The 20,208-nt window shown below is 39.1% G+C and overlaps 1 protein-coding gene across 4 annotated transcripts in view; it reads left to right on the top strand.

Annotated features, from left to right (window-relative positions):
• MAP3K7 (mitogen-activated protein kinase kinase kinase 7) overlaps window positions 1-20,208 on the top strand; it is a 65,612-nt gene that overhangs the window by 27,312 nt on the left and 18,092 nt on the right. For 3 of the 4 annotated variants that reach the window (XR_012902602.2, XM_075923896.2, XM_075923898.2), the window contains 6 exons: window positions 183-311; window positions 895-1,025; window positions 3,616-3,697; window positions 6,294-6,445; window positions 10,123-10,282; window positions 14,753-14,833. Coding sequence is in view for 3 of the 4 variants with exons in the window: in XM_075923896.2 (XP_075780011.1) it covers window positions 183-311; window positions 895-1,025; window positions 3,616-3,697; window positions 6,294-6,445; window positions 10,123-10,282; window positions 14,753-14,833 (735 nt within the window). In the remaining variant the exon portion in view is untranslated. The remainder of the gene's footprint in view (window positions 1-182; window positions 312-894; window positions 1,026-3,615; window positions 3,698-6,293; window positions 6,446-10,122; window positions 10,283-14,752; window positions 14,834-20,208) is intronic. The other variant, XM_075923897.2, reaches the window with a different exon arrangement.

Below are 20,208 nucleotides of genomic sequence, written 5' to 3'. Positions count from 1 at the left end.
TCTTAGGTGACTTAGAAATTTTTAAAAATGTGTCTCTTATGGAATTGATTGTTGTCTTTTCTGTGTGAAAAACAAAGATATTATACTCTGAAATAAAATTAAAGCATACATAGCTATTCCTACATATTTATAGGCATATATCATGTAGGAAAGACACAAATTATATATATATATTTTTTCAGGTAGCAATTACAGTGAAAAATGTGATGTATTCAGTTGGGGTATCATTCTTTGGGAGGTAATCACCCGTAGGAAACCTTTTGATGAGATTGGTGGTCCTGCTTTCCGCATAATGTGGGCAGTTCACAATGGTGAGTTGAAAATAATTTTTCATTTTGGTGCATTTAAAGTTAAATTGTGTGCTTGTTATATAACACTATTACATATTTCATAATTGAAAAATTATTCATTGTTCAGTAGGTGCCAGTTTGAGACCTCATAGATTGTTGTCATTGATCTTAAGCACTCTTCTAAACCAGATCATTTTTGGTTCTCTTTCTTGTCTGTTAGCACAGTCAGTAAGCACAGTCTACATGTAATTATGATGTGTGAATTAATGGGGCGAAGAACTCTCATTTTATCTTTGTTGTGATCCATTGTTTGTTTACATATTTTCATGTCTCTCTTCATCTATTGTCTCTTGTTTGAGATAAAATTCTTTGGGTCAGGACTGTCCATTCTATGTTTAAACTTCACCTAGCAAAATGGGATTCTGGTCTAAGTTCCTGCTAAGCTGCATGGCTTCTGATTTAGGCCCCACAGAGCAAGAGGATTACCATGAATCTTTAATTATTTTAAATAGCAAAGTAGGTTGTTTAAAAAAAATCAGGCAATGACAGAACTTTAAACAGTAGCTTGATATATAAATTAAGATTTGTCTGATTTTAATTATAGGTACCCGGCCACCACTGATCAAAAATTTACCTAAGCCTATTGAGAGTTTAATGACTCGTTGTTGGTCTAAGGATCCTTCACAACGACCTTCCATGGAAGAAATTGTCAAAATCATGACACATTTGATGCGGGTATAAATTTCTCTTTTAATCTGTAAATAATTTAACAGGGATTATGTTGCAGTATTGACTTTTGAAGATATGCCTTCCATGAACCAGTATTATATATTTTCTTCTAAGTTGTATCTCCAGTCCATAAAGAACCGCATGGCAGCCTTCCAAGATAGCTACCTACACAGGCAGACCCTCTAGCCCTCGAGGAACCACATTCGCTCCTAACTGAGTTCCATAGCTTCGTCTCTTAGGGGCCCTAGAATATGACAGGGCGGGAGATAAGGGCAGCCTCAATCCCTAGGGATGTGTTAACATCCAAAAGCACATTCTACCACCATTCGGCACTTGCTCAACCTATAGTTGAACTGCTCTTTACGTGGTCCAGGCTGCCCATTTTAGACTTCATGAGCCATGGATCAACTGGGAAGCTGGGTTGCCAAGGATCACTATTGGCATTTCAGTGCCTTCAGTGGTAACTTTCCAGTCTGGGAAGAAAGTTCCAGTTTGCAGCTTTCTGAAGAGGCAGGATTTCCTAACTATGCGTGCGTCCTGTACCTTTCCTAACCCTCCCATGTTGTGTCAGTGAAACAGCTCTGGGGATCTCATAATGCCTGCAGCGCCATTAAGAAGGTACCCCTCGCAGTTCTTGGCAGGTGCCAAGAAAGGGATGTGTATTCCATCTGTGTCCCACCACAGTTAAAGAACCTCATTGCGGCTAAGGCCTCCATGTTTCCCAGAGTCACTACCCTCCATAGCAAAAGGGTATTGATTGCCTTGGCTACTTGAATCACAACAGCTTATGCTCCAACACTTCAGTTAATCTATAAGGTGTCCCAGGACTCCTCGCCGCTTTTGCAGATTCAGACTAACACGGCTACGCCTCTGATACTTAACAGCCCCTATTGTAGATTTCCCCACGCCGAATTGATTCCCATCTAACTAGGAGCTGTCTGGCGTTGCAGGCTTCTACAGGGCAATTTCCACTTGCTTCTCCACTGTCACAGTGGGTCTCATTCTGGTGTTCTTGCACTGCAGGGCTGGGGAAAGCAATTCTCAAACTTCCTTGAAAGTGGCCTTACACATGTGAAAGTTTCAGCCACTGCTGATCATCCCGTGCCCACTATGGTCCCACCGGTCTGTGCTTCTCAGACGGCACCACAACCGGCATTTCACTGTGTCCAGAGGATCGAATGCCAGCAGCATTTGCCAGTAGCTCAACTCGGGTGCTTTGCAAAGGAGTATATTGGTAACATCCCGAGATTCTTCCTCTTCCCAGAGGACCCTGAATACACTCTGGATATACTTCAGCATATGCATGGCTAATCAAGGGGGAAAAACGCATGAAGAGACTATTTGCCATTACTTTCAAGCAGGGATAGAAGGAAAAGACTAGTGCATTATGGGACACTGACAATATGTACCCATAACCATCTGCACAGTTTTGGTCCCATTGTTCACTGCAAGCATAATCCAGAATGCAGAGGGTCGCGGGAGCTGTGGGATAGCTACCCACAGTGCATCACTCAAAGTTGACAGTAGTCACCCCCCTGAGACACACTACTTTGAATTGAAGCAAATTCTTGCCTGCACTGGTGACATGCACCTCTGACTTGACCAAATTGGGTGCTAAAAAATTGACCTTAATAAATTTGACTTATCTCATAATGTAGAGATGACCTAAGCTAAACAAGAAGGCTACGTCTACACTGGCCCCTTTTTCGGAAGGGGCATGCTAATTTTGAAAGTGGAAATAGGGAAATGCGCGGGGGATTTAAATATCCCCTGCAGATTTAAATAAACATGTCCGCCGCTTTTTTTCCGGCTTGGGGAAAAGCCGGAAAAAAAGCGTCTAGACTGGCCCGATCCTCCGGAATAAAGCCCTATTCCGGAGGATCTCTTATTCCTACTTTGAGATTCCTACTAAGAGATCCTCCGGAATAGGGCTTTATTCCGGAGGATCGGGCCAGTCTAGACGGACATGTTTATTTAAATCCGCTGGGGATATTCAAATCCCCCGCGGATTTCCCTATTCCCACTTTCAAAATTAGCATGCCCCTTCCGAAAAAGGGGCCAGTGTAGACGTAGCCGAAGTGTTTGAAGGACTAGTGCTATTAAGTCACCGTGGATTTATTCACAACACTTTCAAGATGAGGTTCCATCCTCTCTTCTTAACTGCTGTTGTACTTTCCCTGACACAGCTCCCTCATATACATACACTTGAATAGAATGTGTATCATTCTATACTTATGCTAAATTAAACTGGATGTTGCCTGATTTATGTCCCTGTAAGAAGCTTCCATTATGTTGCATTGTTCTTAGTGCATAACAAATCTTTCTGAAGGCACTTAATAAAAATAGGTTTGGGTTTGTGTGCTTTTTGGGGTGGAGGGAATGCAGAGCAGTATTATGGAAAAGCAAGAATTGAATTGTTACAGATCGTTCTTTAGCAGCAGTCAAACAATATAGCATTCTCAAATTACCTTTTTTTTTCCCTCTAGCTACATTCATATAACTAGGGTCTATTTGAGGTCCATGTTATCTATATAGCTGCTGTACGTTTCTGAAAGCATTAATTGTCTTAATACATAACAATTTACTTTCTACATAGTACTTTCCAGGAGCTGATGAACCTCTGCAGTATCCTTGTCAGTATTCAGATGAAGGCCAAAGCAATTCTGCCACTAGTACAGGTATGATTGTATAAATGTAAGTTATCTTCCTCTTCCCGCACTCCCCCCAGCTTCCCCACACACACTTTTTAATCAGGGAAATAAAACAGATCCAAGGATTTTTGTAGAGTGCAGCCTGCAACTCTAATTTTGATTTTGAGCGGTGGGAGATTCAGCACTGTGGTGTAAAGGATCTTAAACCAAATAACAAATATTCAAATCTTGCCTCCTTTAGTCTAATCCCTAGGGTCCATCCAAACTCTGAATCACCTTCTTCCCACGATGCAGAATAAGGGTACATATGAAGGTTAATTTAAAGGGTATGTCTACACTGCAGAGTTTTGTCAGAAAAACAGCCATTTTTCCGACAAAACTTGAGGAATGTCCACACTGCAATTGCATTCTTCCATTTTTCCAGTGTTGATAGGAAAAAGCACAGGTGCCCTGGTGGCCATTCCATCCATAGCAATCACAGCTTACATGAAGAGAGTGTCCATTCAGTCTGGGCGCTCTTTTGAAAAAGCAGATCCTTTTTTTGATGCACTTTTGCAGTGTGGACACTCTTTCAGAAGTTTTTTCAGAAGATGACTTCTGAAAAAAGCTTCTTCCAAAAGAAGCCTGTGGTCTAGACATAGCCAAAGTCAGCTAAGATGTAGAGTTTCCGTTTCTACTTGCATGTTACTAGAGCCCAACTGCCATCTCTCAAATCTTACTCCTGTTTACCCCTAACAGCTGGTCCCGTTGAGCAGGGGGTGGGCAAAATACAGCCCATATCCCACATTTTCTTCCAGCCATGATGGCACTCTGGATTGGGGGAAAATGTTTTGGAGCTCAGCGGAGGCACTGAGTCAGCCTATCTATTGCAGTCCCGGCCATACCACTCCTGGGAGCTGACACTGGCAAGCGTGTCTTCGGGTGTCACTCCCAGCACTTTTCTCATAGCTCCCATTAGTTGGATTCTGACAGTGGGAGCTGCAGGGGGAAGCAGCACATGGAAACCCACGGACCACTCCCCCTCCCCTCCCCCTACTCTTCCCCCACCCCCAAGAGACATGCAGAGACATATTTGCTGGCAGCTTTGACAGCATGCAGGCAGCATGACTGCCTGAGGGCCCCACTGCACTGCTAGCTAGGAACCACTTATGGTAAGCACCTCCTGGCCAGAGCCAGTGCCTACACCTTGCACTCCCTCCCTGACCCTGCAACCAGACCCTGCCCAGAGTTCCTTCCCACATCCAAACTCCATTCCAGGTCATACCCCTCTTCCATTAATATGAAAGTGTGGCCTGTGACCACTTAAGCGTACTCCCCTCATAAAAAAAATTATTGCCTGCCACTGCTTTTGAGCATCACTTCTGCACAGGACACACTCGGCAAATTATGATGAAACTACAAATTGTACTGATTAAACTTGTAACTTTTCTTCCTACTACAAAACAAACTTTGTTATCCGACATTCATGGTGAATGGGGGTTGCTGGTTAATAAAATGTTTGTTACTCAAACTATTCAACCAATAGTTCATGAATTTTTCACCATGCGCAAGGATTAGTTGCAGGATGGGATAAATAATATCTGACATTGTTCAGGGTATTGTATGCCAAAAAATGACAAACTTTACTGCTTTACTACAAACTTTACTAACTTTTAATGTCTAAATTGATGCTGGGTGGCTGTTGGATTTTTTTCTGTTTAATTGAAGGAAGAATTGTATTGCCATCTATGACAGATGCCAGTTAACAGTGTGTTCCTGATATTAAAGTGCTGGATAACAAAGCTTGTACTGTAATGTAAAAAGGCCCCAAGTGTGTCGTAAGGAAGGCAAAAAATATCCACCAGATCCTCTACTAATCTTGTCTCAAAGGGGAAAATTCCTTCCTGGTGCACAATGCTGGTGATCACTCAAACTCACAGCAGTGTTTGGAGGGGAAAAATATTTAAATTCTCCCTTTATGAAATTTTGCACTATTTTCCTCATTCTTGTAGCTTAATAACTACAGTTGTTCATGCCTGTCTTCTTCCCTCTGTCCCAAACTCTGACTTTCACTTTTGTGCACAAAGAATATTTTGGGCAAGTAATTTTGAATTGTCCAATAAATTTTATTGCAAAATCCTATCAACTGTCATTTTATACTGAATGGTCTTCGTTAGACAGAATACACAAAATGTGTTTAGCACATAAGTTTAAAACATACTTAAAGTAATGTTTTAGATCTGTTACATGTAATTGTAAATGAATGTTTTAATTATACTTACCCTACAAATCTGTTTTCATTGTACAGTAGGATTCGTGATTTATAAGACTTTATAAGCAAAACTGTCAGTTTTGTTCAGAGTCCACTGGTTTTGTTAATGATTTGAGATTAGTAGCTGAAGTTGACTTTAAGAACAAGGGCAACTTGCTGTTCAAGCAAGAAGAAATACTTTGTTCTGAATTTTTTTGCCTTTGGAGAGATTCTTTAGGGTTTTTTTTAACTTCACTACTGCAGTGATGCAGAGTTTTACTTTAAAAATTATAAGGTTGCTATTAAGGAGTGAAGAATGAGTAGCTAAATAATTTCAGTTTGATTTAATGTTTTTCAAAGTAGTAATTTAAAAACAAAAATATTTTTTAATAGGCTCATTTATGGACATCACTTCTACAAACACCAGTAACAAGAGTGATGCTAACATGGAACCAAGTGACTTTCAAGGACCTGCCACCAATGATACCATTAAACGCTTAGAATCAAAACTGGCTCAGCAAATGAAAAATCCAACAAAGCAGTCGGTAAGCAAGTGAAAAAAATATTGTGCTTTAAATATAAAATTGCCGTTAGATTAATATAATCATTATAGTAAAACTATGTGCTCTAAAATACAGGATTTTTTTCCTTAACAATAAGCTCTTTTATTCAGTAAAGGACAGTACGAATAATTTTGTACATCATCATCTCTAAATATGTAGTCCACTTTGCATTTACTGATGGTCAGCATCAGATGTTCTTCACGGATTTCCTTTTACAGTTACGTCAATAGAAGAATTAATATCAATGGTGAGGCTTATCTTTAAAAGCAGCTAGAAATTAAGCACACATATAGTCGTCTCTGTAAGACCTAATGGTGCAAAGAGGAAATCATAGAATACTAGAACTGGAAAGGACCTTGAGAGGTCATTAAGTCCAGTCCCCTGCACTCACAGCAGGACCAAGCACCAAATAGATCATGCCTGATGGATGTTTATCTAACCTGTTCTTAAATATTTCCATTGATGGAGATTCCACAACCTTCCTAAGCAATTTATTCTGATGTTAAACAACCCAGACTGAAAGTTGTCTGATCATCAGAGATCCAGGAGAACAATTTTTCTCCCTCATCCTTCTAATACCCTTTTAGCTACTTGAATACTGCTATCACGAGTAAGAAAGGAATGTAAACAGAAATTGCCTTTCAGGGTTGCTGACCACCACTGAGAGAAGAGCCAAATGTTTCCTCCCAGACAAGGCTTCTCAACTGTGAAAGTCCTGGGGACCACAATGATACAGCTCACCTTAAGTGTGGTTGCATGTACATGCAAATATCTATGCAAATAGCTTCTTTCACACTTTTGGGCATGAATACAAAGATAAAGGCAAGACTACACAACATGCTGGCCCCATTTAAATCAGTTCTGCTGATATTAATAAAATGAAATATTTACCCAATTTCCACCCACAGAATAGCACTTCTAACGAGCAATGACAGTCCAGGAATTTAACTGCTAAAACGCATATCAACAAAAGACCATTATATTGACTCACCATTATGGAGTGTGTTCCCAGTGGAGGCCATGTTCAAAGGATCCTACCCGTGGGCCGCAAGTTGAGCCCCATATAAACCCAAACTGCACCGCGGGCCACAAACAAGCAGGCCATGGGCTGAGTAGCCTTGCTGAAGGAGATATATTAGTGTGGGAAAGTAAACTACAATGTTAACTAGCTAACAAGCCACTGGTAGTGAGAAAGGAGTAGAAAGCGCAGAAGTAAAGCAGCATCTTCTGGGGAGCAGAAAAAGAGATGATGTGAATGTCGGTAAAATTAAGAGCAAAAGGAGACTGTTCCTTGATCAGGCAGGAGGGACAAAATACGTCACATTAGGTGACTAAGCATGGAGGAACACTAGTGTCTGGTGGGTTTGTTTTTTCTCTGCCAGAACCAGTGAAAGACTGGGATTCCTTAGGTGAGGGAAGGAAGATATAATGGGGCCCAAAAGAAGTATATCTAATCAGAAATGATACTGAGAAGGTAAATCAGGCATCTCTTATTTATCTTTTCTCATAATACATGTTCAGTGAAAGCTTTAGTCAGCAAATTTAAACTGGATGAAAGGAATTGCTTTATAAATAATATGTAAGTGATGTGGAACTCATTGCTCTAAGAAGGCATTCAGACCAAGAGATTGGTATGATTTCCAAAAAAAAAAAAAAGAGAGATTACACATCTATTTGAATAATGAAAATATATTGACAGTTTATATTAGGATTGAAAAATAGAGCTACGATAGAACCCCAGTTACAAATAGCTCAGGAATAGAGGTTATCTACAACTCTGAAATGTTTGTAACTGAACATAACATATGCTTGGTCTTTCAAAAGTTTACAACTAAATGGTGTCTTAATGCACATCTAAAACTTTTCCATGCAAAAGAAAAATGCTGCCTTTCCTTTTTTAGTAGTTTACATTTAACACAATACTATTGCCTCTTTTTTGGTCTGCTGCTGCCCGATTGTGTGCTTATGGTTCCAAATGTGGCTGACTGGTCTGTTCATAACTCTGCAGCTCATAACTTTGAAGATCTAATGTAAATCTTCAGTGAGTCAAAGCAAAGTTAGGCCAATGCTGAGTGCTTATATAAATCACAACATATTTGGTGCTATCTATACATGCTTTAATTATTGGTTACATGATTTTTGTTTTAAAAATATACAATTTAATTAATAATACTACAGTACAGGTTGGTCCAGCACCCTCAGGACATGACGAGTCCTGGATGAGAGATTTTGTCAGACCAGGGCAGGTCATTTCTGTCTGTCGTCATCGTCCCATCTTCCTCCTCCCCCCCGCCACCCAGCCTGCTCCCACTCTTCTCCGCCCCCTCCTGCACGCGCGCGCGCGCGCACACACACACACACACACACACACACACACACACACTCTCTCTCTCTCTCTCTCTCTCTCTCTCTCTCTCTCTTCCCCCCCCCCCCCCCCCCCCGGTCCCTGCTTCCCTACCAGCTCCTGCTGCTCTACTGGGCAGCTCCGCCACTTCTACATGCTAGGTTCCTGCTGTTTCATTGGGCTCCCACTGCTGCACCAGACAGCCTGCTGCCACCATGCGCTGTACAGCCCTGGCACGCACCTGGCTCCCGCTGCCCTACTGAGCAGCCTTGCTAGGAAGCCCTGCTTCTATGTATTAGGTTCCCAGGTGCTAGCCCTCTACCAAGACTCTCTAGTCCTGGAACATATGTGGTCCTGCCAGACCACGGATGTTCCCAGACCTGATTTAGAGAGTTTCAACCTGCATAAGTATTTTCTACAGAAATATACGGGGGTGGAGGGGAGTTTCCCTCATCACTGTTCTCTTACCCTTGTATTCAGAAATCAGAAGTTAAGCTCAGAAGTTGATGCTTAATTTTTCTGGAGTAACATTTGTTTTAAAATTAGGACTGTTGATTAATTGCAGTTAACTCACTTGAGTAACTAAAAAAATTAATCCAGATTAATCACAATTTTAGTCACACTTTAATAAAATACCAATTTTAATTTAATAAATATGTGGATGTTTTACTACATATTCAATCATATCTGTTTCAGTTACAACACAGAATAAAAAGTATACAGTGAACACTATATTTTTATTACAAATGTAAACATGATAAAGACATTTTTTTTCAGATCACCTCGTATTAGTACTGTAGTGCAGGGTCTTTATCATGAAAGTGCAACTTACAAATGTAGGTTATTTTTGTTATATTGTTTTGTTTTTGAGTGCAACTCTGTAAAATTTCAGAGCCTATAATCCACTCAGTCCTACATCTATTTCAGCCAGTTACTAAAACAAACAAGTTTGTTTAAATTTATGGGCCATAATGCTGCCTACTTCTTATTTACATTGTCACCTGAAAGTGAGAACAGAAATTCACATCCCACTTCTATAATCAGAATTGCAAAGTATGTACGTGTCAGATATGCTAAATATTTGGATGCCTCTTTATGCTTTCAAGAGGATATGCTTCCATGAAAAAAATGTTAATTAAATTTGTGACTGAACTCCTTGGATGAGAATTGAATGTCTCTTACTCAGTTACCCACATTCTGCCATATATTTCATGCTGTAGCACACTCAGACGATGACCCTGTACATGTTGTTTATTTTAAGAACACTTTTACTTCACATTTGAACAAAAGAAATTAAGTTAACTTTCTTTAATAGGGGGACCCTGGTCGTTTGAGTTTACCTCCATCTCGTGGGAGCAGCGTGGAAAGCTTATCAGATGTTCGTGGACGACCACAATCAACTCTTGTTTCAGGAGAAAGCAAGCGGATGAGTGCTGACATGTCCGAAATAGAAGCAAGGATTACTGCTACCACAGGTAAAAATAAATAAGTTGGGGGCAGAGAACAGTGAAAAGTTGCTGAAAGTAGTATGAAATTATGTGCACATTAAACAATGTTTCTCTTAAACCTACTTTTAATAAGATGATCCCCGGTAAATATTATTTGGGCATGGCTTCCTTATTAATCTATCCATTATTTTTTTTTTAAGAATTTATATGAATAGGCCTGGCAGAACTTGATTTTTGGCTTTTGTATTTTTGATAGTTAATATAGATTCATTTTTAATTTTTGTAGTTTTGCCTTGTTCCTATGGTCACAAGAAATTAAGAGTGGTTTGAGCTAGGAGTTTGGATAGGTCTGAAAATAGAATTTCAGGGAGCTCCTGGCATGACTCAGTTCACCAGGCTTAGCCCCTGGCAGGGCGCCAGAGACTTTATTTGCCTGTGCATCTTCAGGTACAGCTGCTTGTAGCCCTCGTTGTCCACAGTTGGCCATTCATGGCCAACAGAAGCTGCTGGTCCCCTGCCTCCTGCTGCTTCTACTAACTTTCATATGGTACAAATGAGTGTGCAGTCCTAGTCAGGAATCTCTGCTCCATCAGATAAGGCTGTGTGGAAGACAACCCCCAACCCAGCCCTGAATAGTGGGGGCGGCCATGGGGCCAACAACACCCAGTCTCTGCAGGCCCCTGATGCAAGCAAAACTACAGTGCTGGTGGAGCTAAGCAGGGACCCCCTAGCACTTGTGTCTAGTGAAAAAGTGGCTGAGACAATAGGGTTGCAGAGGGCTCCCTATGCTGCTGAAGGGCCAGTGATACCCAGTCTTTGCAGGTGCAAGGAAAGTTGTGACCTAGCCAGACAAAGCAGAGACCTCTCCCCACCCCAGGTTTATGAGGAATAGAATGATGATTCCCTGTCCCTGAGGGAGGCTACCTTGCTGCTGAATAGCTCCGATCTTGGGACAGAGACATTCAGCAGAGTAGCTTCCTTTCTCTGCTCTGCCCCACCTGGATCACAGGCTGATGGGATCCACTGTCCCTGACCTCATATTGTTTCCAGGGGAGTCTTATACAGCTTTCCTGTCACAACCCTGCTTATTCCTTCTCATGGCAGCAGGGCACTCTGTGCTGCAATACCAGTGAGGTCAATTCCTGCATGTACAAAGTATGGGGAGAAGTTACACTTGTACCAGCTGTTACTGATGGATGTTTTTCCTCAGTTTTAGTATCTCAGTTATAATCAACATTTATCAATCTCTATCAATTTAAATAAAATCCTGCCAAGTCTAGTTATAAAAAACCCAGCTCCTTTCACATTTAGCACTCAGGCCTGAAAGAAGGTGTTATTTTTTAAAATATGTGTAGTTTTAAGATTACAGAAAAGATTTGACTACATATACAGTGGATAAGTCAGATTTTGCTTGCATTTTGTAAATTTGTGATTCTTTCATTTGAGCCTTCTTTCATTAATGCAAGTTAAAACCTCTGCTTCTGAGTGTTACTTTATTCATTGTCATTTTTATTATTTGAATTACTTTTCATTCAAACTATATTTTAAAATTTTGTAAATGCAGTAGATAGATTTTTAAAAGCAATAATATTTCCACCGGTAAACTGAAAAGTAAGTTTTGGCGGAAAAGAAGTGCAAATTATTAATATAGTTATGCTGTTGAAAAGATCAGATATAAATATAACCCTCTTGTTTCAGAGAAACAGAAGTTGGGTGTCTTTGTAAAAATGTTTAGCTACACATATTTTGCCAGGGTGCAAAAGCTGCCCCATTATTTATATGATAAATTATTTATGTATGATGAAATTTAGGGTACTAGCCATATTTAAATGCATAATTTTACAGCAAAGGCAGAGCAGGTGAATGTTTTCCCAATAAGCAAACTAACAAAACATTATACCTGGCAGGCACTGTCTGTTTTTTAGGTCCCGTTTTCACGGTTTATTAACTTATTTCATAATTGTAAATGTTTCTTTGTATTAACATATGTCCTTAGTAGGGATGTCAGCAGTTAACCGGCAGCCCAGCCAAGCCCACCGCCCTATGGGCTAGGGGTGCTCCAGCCCAGCCAGGCCCTCCACATGGGGGGCAGTCTAGCTCAGCCAGCTGGAGCAGTCTCTATCTGCAGTGCGGTGGGCCCCCACCCTGGAGATCCCAGTTAAACGTTATGTTTAACCACTTAACTGATTAAACAGGATTTTACATCTCTAATCTTTAGATTTACCGAATCCGAGCACAGTGAATACCAGTTAGACATTATCTTTTTGAGCCAATATTTTTGTATCACCATGAAAATTTGTAGTAGTCATATTAGTATGTACTTGGTATTCTGACTTTCTTGTGTACCATGACCATTAAACTCATTTTCCTGAGTTGAATAAGGTTTTTCCTGTAGTAATGTCCAAAGGCTTACTGTGATATGCACTGTACATACGTGTGGGATGACATAGGCCGGGTCTATACTAGACCCGGAAAGTCGGCTTAAGGTACCCACGTAAATAACATAACCTAGAGTCAGCATACCTTAAGTCAAGCTTGGTGCTGTCTGCACACCGGGAGAGCGACGGGAGCAAACACTCCCGTCAACTTTCCTTACTCTTTGTGAATCGAGGAGTACCAGCATCGACTGGAGCACCCTCAACGTTTAATTTAGCAGGCCCTTACTAGACCTGCTAAATCGAACACTAGAACGCCAACATGGTAAGTATAGATGTGGCCTTAGTCCCTGTCCTAAAGCGTTTATAGTCTGATTTGAATATGATAGTATCAGTTTAGGATTACTGGGGGTTTTATTACAGGTTGAACATCTCTGGTCCCCTAAATGTTTCCTTGGAGCCCAATAAACAGTTCAAGTGTTGGCAATGTTACTAGACGATATTGATCTCCCATGGTTCGACACAGGTCCGGTCCAGAGAGTTGACGGGCTAGAGATGTTCAGCCTGTATTCTTGTAACTTGTGGACTACAGTTACTTCCTGATAGCCCTCATCCATATGTTGTTGAGAGATGTATTCAGGAAGGGTCTGACAACCTCAAAGCAATTGTTGTCTTTACCTAACAATAATCTGGAGTGTTTTGATTCATTTTAATATTGTGGGCCTCATTGTCTCTCTCACTGGTATAGAACAAATGTAACTCATTTGACCACCCGCTGTGAGTTTGGAATCAGCCCAGTGAATCTTCCTTAACTGGATTCTTTTAAGTGATACCACTAATTATATCCAAGTATTATGTTCTGAGATTTTGCTATGGCTGTTTTTTTATTAATTTTCCTTAAATAAAGTTAGTTGATTCGACTGGGACAAGTATTAGGAAACAGCATTCATTTCAGGCAGTGACAAACTAGTAGAAATCAGGCCACGCAAATCTCGGGCAGGTATTGTGATTTAAGCTGGAAACAGCAAACAGTGGTGATTTCTTAATCACATTAACTGTTACAGAGAACAACATAATACGATCCTGGACAAAGAAATTGTGTTGCTATGTGAGGATAAGGCTATCATCAAGAATAAATAAATCAAAAAGTATTTTAAGAATTATCTAATCCTCTTGTTCCATCTATTATTAGACTTGCCACAGAAACAAATCAGGCGGTGTATATTTGTCAGTCACTGAGTTCTTTCAGGTAAACATGCCAGAGCAGTTTTTGGGAGATGCATTCACAAATCTATTCCAAATGAAACATAGTTAATCTTTAAACTATAGGTCTTTATTTTACCACTGCTTCCTCTTATCACATGTGGCAAAATGAACTTTTTAAAGTATGTTTTATGCTCTTGGGTGTGACTAGAATAACTACATACTCCACTTCAAATATGGGATATTTTTTTGTTTTGTTTTTCAACAGTCCCATGAATGGGGTGCTTATTCTAAAGTAGTTAGGTTGGTAGGCAATGGCCACTTTTACAAAACAGCAAACGTTTAGTCAGAGGTCACCTTATAAACTCTTGAAGCAATTCTTCAAATCTTGCAATATTAAAGTGAGCTTATCTTGAATATCACTTGGATTTCACTTTACAGAAGATGACAGTTACAGAAATTAAATTCATGCTTACTCACCATGAAAATGTAAACTTATTTATAAACAATGTTAGCCTAGGACTAGAAAAAAACTCATGCTGTATTATACAGCTTGAAACAATTTAAAAAGTACGATATGCAGGTGAACTGAAAAAAGTGATATATGTCTTCCATTCTCATGGTTGCACTTTTGGTTTTTTTCCCCTTCCTCATTGCCATGCTGCTTTGTCTGAGATCTGTGTTGCTAACTACAGCTAATTATGTTGTATTGACTGCTAGTTCTGTTTTGCTTTTAACAATTTCTTTACTATTTTTAAGCATGAATAGAAAGCTATGCACTTTATTCTGTGTGACATGTTTTGCATGTAGTTTAGTTTAACAGCAGTTTATGAAAATTGCAGTGTCATGTATTTAATAATTTGCTGTGTTACCGTTGTAGCTATTTGCATGTGTATTGTGTGTGTATGTGTTTTTTCAGCCTATTCCAAGCCTAAACGAGGCCATCGTAAAACTGCTTCATTTGGCAACATTCTGGATGTCCCTGCAGTCGTCATAACAGGTATCACAGACCACATGAGTGGGTCTATTGACTAAGATGATGGAATAATGATCACATTATTTAAAAAAAAATACTTTTTGCTCCAGTTCGCATAGGGTGCAGATGAAAACCATAAAAAAAACCCTTAATGGATGCCCTTGTTTAAAAAAATTAAAAGCTTGCCAGTGTGCAGTCCCCTTTTCCTTGTGTTTCAATTGGTTAGGCTTGAGCCCTTGGCTGGACTGCTTTTCTTGGTACTTAAGACCATTCCCCATATGAAGCAAATTGCAGAGAGAGCCTGTATGTGCAGTATTTTAAATATACATGCACTGTCATTGGAGCAGGACTTGGAACTTATGTCTCCCCCATCCTAAATGAGTGCCTTGCCCACCATAGAGTCATTCTTACTCTCTGGCCCAAAGACTACTCTCTGTTGTCATGAATGATTGCACCAACTTAGGTAGCAGGGGGTTGATATTTGGCTGGATGGATGAATGAAGGGAATGTTGTTTTATGGCTGGAGGGAGTACAGGGAATGAAAAGCACTGCAAAAGGGTCAGTGTGGTCTGACTCATCCCCTGAAAATACAGTGTTTAAAAATGGCAGCTCCCTGAAGCTTCCCTTTTTACACAGAGCAAGCTGAGGCAGATCCCACCCTCCCTCCCCTTTAGATGATAAAATATCAGATTTAGTCAAGACTAGGGGTGTTAAAATGCACTTAAGTAAACATGTAACTGCTGTAAATTTCAGCAATTACACGGTTACATACGAGAGAGTGAGGGGACAGGCAATGGCTTCCTGCACATACTGGCTTCTGCCTGCCCTACACATACCTGTGTATCAGAGGCATGAGGGACAGGCAGCTTCCCATACATACTGGGAGCCTGCATGTAACTGTGAAGGTTGACCAGTGAGCCAGGGCTCATTGATTAATTGTGTACACGGTTACACTTTCATATTCCTAGTCAGGACTTGAACATAAGAACGGCCATACCAGGTCAGACCAAAGGTCCATCCATCTAGCCTAGTATCCTGTCTTCCAACAGTAGCCAATGCCTGATGCCCCAGAGGGAGTGTACAAAAGAGGTAATCATCAAGTGATCACTTTCTTATCATCCATTTCCAGCCTCTGACAAACAGAGGCTAGTGATACTATTCCTACCCATTCTGGCTAATAGCCATTGATAGACCTAACCTCCATAAACGTATCTAGTTCTCTTTTGAACCCTGTTAAAGTCCTGATCTTCTCAACATCCTCTGGCAAGGCGTTCCAGGGGCTGACTCTGCTCTGCTTGGGGGGGAAAAAACTTCCTTTGTTTTAAACTTGCTACCCATTAATTTCATTTGGTAATCCCTAGTTATGTTCACTCTAGTTCAGACTCAGTGTTGTCATCTATGAGCAGTATATTTGCTTCCAAACTCTTACAGTGCAGCCAGGTTTTCCTCTAAAATCCTCAAGATGGCAGCCCCAACATTCTTTTATTGTTTTTACCCCTTGCTTTCCCTTTCCAGAAAGCCTTCACCCTCTTAACTTCACCTTAAAAAAAGAACAAACAAACAAACAAAAACTCAATTTTGTTAACTTCCACCAGTGTTAAAATGTTTACAGATCCTTATTAATAGACTGACAATTAGATGTAGAATATACAAAATGTAACTCTTTATCCAAAGAGCTTTGCAAACTAGATATACAGATCTCTTACTAGCCACTGAAATAAAGCTATGTCCAGGGTAGATAACAGCAGAACTTTACATCGTTTTGGGACAATGTGCAGACTACCCTATTTAAATAAAGCTGTCAGAGTAATTCAAGGTACACCAATTTCCCTAACTAGAATTTGGCTAGGGCACAAGGACCAACACCCTTTCTCACCTACCAGTGTTACAGGATTTCAAATGACTACATTTAGTTAAGCATTTCATTTTGCATCTTATCCAAAGGATTGCAAAGGTGCTCCATAGTACTTCTGAGGAATTGAAACAGAACTGACTTAGTGCAAGAGCTACCTCCCAAATCACCATTTCTTATGTCTGTGTTTTACTTGGAGGTCTCATATTGATGGACTGATCGGGCTATTTAGTTTAAGTATGCAATAGCTGAAAGTGAAAAATATATATCAAAGCTCTTTGTCCTGCAAACACCCAAACTCTTGTCCTTTCTAAATGCTTTTCAAACACATTTTAAATGAGTATAATCGTCATTTATCTGAGATACTGACACTTAAAATCACTAAATCCTGAGTTTTCCATTAGTATTCAAATCTTTTTAAAAAATGAGTAAAATGGAGTTGATACTCATTTCCAATTAACTGTTTGATAACTAATCTTCAAAGGTAGTTATATGTATGTATTCATATGAACATACAAAAGCACAACTGAGTTCCAGCAAATATAGCATAACCACTGCAAACCAGTGTTTCTAAAAAGTCTTTCAACAAGATAAAAACCATGGCCCACCAATGTTTTGAAGTATGTATTGAAATACAATGCATAATACAACCAAGATAAGTAGGCCAACAATTTTAAAAAGTTGGTAGTCAGGAAATATCTGATAAATCTTGTTTACGTTATAGTATTCATACACTGGCAACTCCATTTGTGTGTTTACAGCCAAAAGTGCTCAAGTTATGTTATATCATTAACTAAAATGCCAGACTACCAAAGTGAGGCTTATTGAGTTTATAGTACTGTGGTCATTAGTACCGTGTAAAGCATAATTTCTCAAACCATGAAGTCCCTCCCCCAGAGAAGTTAGACAGGTCCCAAATCAGTTTAATATATAACTGCAGCACAGAATAAATACAGAGCTTTGGTGAAATCTGTATCATTGATGATGTACATCTCACAGGTGTGTCTTGAGGATGGAGATTAAGAGCATTAGTTGATATTTTGAAAATTATCTATATAAAAACTGTAGAAATGCATAGATGCATTAATGTCTGCTATGCCAATTTTCTTCATTTTGTCAAACTGATAGCACTCTTATGTAGTCATCAGTAACACATCTACAGTTTTTCAGTTTAAATAGCCTTAAACTTTTGGATACACAATGAAAACAAATGTTGATAACTAAAATTACAGCGCACACTGCTAAATGTGATTTGGAGATAAATTACACAGTCAGTAATTAATGCAAAATAAAATATGCTTTTATAAACTTGCATTCCTTTTTTTAGAATGTCCAGCTTCTGTCCCTCATTTACAAATGACTTCACTTAAACAGTTTTTCAGGTGAGATATTACCTTAAACAAAATCTTTTGTACAGATTTGCTTTAAAAGAAAAGAGTTAAACCAAATTATTAGATACCTCTTTAATATTAAGGGTAGTATTTTTTCAGAGGCCTTAGAATATGTTCACCGTGTTCATGAGTATTGCATTTTTAAAGAAGGAAATGCAAACTTTCAAGCCTCCCTGAATTGGATTGGCATGGAAAACTTTGTGCACATTAGGAGATGCACAGGACAGGAAAAAGTCCACATTTCTATACATATAAGGGAAAATACGCCTTCTAAAAGCATGCCATAAAGGAATCGTACTACATACACCTATGGTCTTCAGTTGAGATATTCCTCTTTGTATCTTAGCATCTAAGAAGGTATGCCAGCAAAGGTACTCTAAGGAACACCTGGATTGAAGTATTATTTAGATGGTGACAGGGCTGTGCATCAGAGAATATTTTCAGGACAAAGTGCCTGAGAGAGAACTTCAAGTTCCACTGAAGGGTCTTGCTCCAGGTGAAGTTAGAACTTCCTCTTTATGTAAAAGTTAACTAGGTTGAGGGCTTTAAGGGGGAGGAGGGCAGAGGGAGATTTTCCTTTCTAGTGTAAATTAATTAATATTTATTTATTTAATATTTATTAAATTTGTGTATTAAATATGTATTTATGTATTTAAAATATTGGCCTTATGCAAAATACATAATAGTAACATTACCAGACAGACCCTATGTATTAAAAATGCTGACAGTGATTATATTAAGGTAACATGTTACATGCAGGAAAAAACTACCTTAGAACCAATAAGATAGCAAAATTAAGCACTGAGAAGTTAGGAAAGGCTAGATTTTTAAGGCTGCCAGTGCAACCTTATTTCTGTCCTCTTGTGTATAAGAATTGTTAGCAGGGGAAGTCTGTAGCAGATCCAGGAATAGAATCCAGCCTTTCCTGAATCCCAGCTTGGTGCCTTTAAAATTCATACAAACATATTTTTCCTTTTGAAGCCCTCTGCTTCATTCATAGATTATGCTGCATTGAATGGGGGCATCAGTCTCTGTAGAAATATAGTATGTGTTCAAATAATTTAAAACTGTAGAGTAAGAGAACATTCAAAACAACTTTAAAAAAAAGTATAGACTAGAGCTAATTATTTAAAGTCAAAGAAATGTAGTCTATGTTCATATTCCTGAATTGACATTAATCTTGATTCTGGAGCAACAAGTATTTGTTGATTTGCAATCTTTGTTTCTCCTTTGTCTGAACATTTGCCAGATGTCTGTAGTATTTACACTAATTAAAATGACATTGCCTAATAGAGCTCGCTTTTGTCTCATGCTACTACTAACTTGGAGATTTCTTACTAATTATAACACAATCAACTAGTCGTCTTTTCTTGCCTTCAAAAAGTGTTCATTTTTACTTCCACCCCACCCTGATTATTTTAATTTTTTGGCAACTATCATCTAATGTTTCAGCAACACATGTGCCGGGTTCTTTAAATTCACAAATGTTGCTAATCTGAAATGAGAATTCCAGATATTTTTGCAAGCTTATTTCAGATGGGCTAATTTTAGAATGGTGCTGTTGAATGAAATGTGTACATAATTGTTGTATCAGTCATGGGGAGCTCATCTATATCTTGAGTTCCAAGATGAGTTGCCGCTACTATCAACAGTATAATTCTTCCATTTATGAGTAATCCTGTTTTAATGGCCAATTAGTTATATTAAATGGAAGAGTTTAATAATTCTTACTGAGTGCCTTGCAGAATAACCGTTCACTTACAACATTAAGCCTCACAACATCACTTTTGCATTGGTAAGTATTAGGGTAATTCCCCAAAATTACTGATGTAGAAAACTAAATTACTAAGAGGTTGTAAATTGATTTCCTGTCTAATTATAAACAGGGTCAGAACTGAGAATATTATACCACTTTCAGACAGCCTTGTCCCATTCTCTCATCTATAAGCTGTTTTCTCTCATGTATTTTTATAGCCTCTTGCATTTAATGTCAAATGACAAACTGGTGAAGAAGGTACTAAGAATTTTGCATTTTCTGATAGTGTGTTTCTAGAAGAGATCAGACTGCAGTTGAAGAACTTCATAATTTGTGATTTCTTGAACTGCATAGATGAAATTAGGTAGCCAGTTTCACCTTTTGTTTTAATTGGTGTGCA

This window comes from Pelodiscus sinensis, chromosome 3 (genome assembly GCF_052426305.1).
Source record: "Pelodiscus sinensis isolate ZL-2025 chromosome 3, ASM5242630v1, whole genome shotgun sequence".
NCBI classification, from domain to species: domain Eukaryota; kingdom Metazoa; phylum Chordata; order Testudines; family Trionychidae; genus Pelodiscus; species Pelodiscus sinensis.
This window is presented reverse-complemented; position numbering and strand designations above follow the sequence as displayed.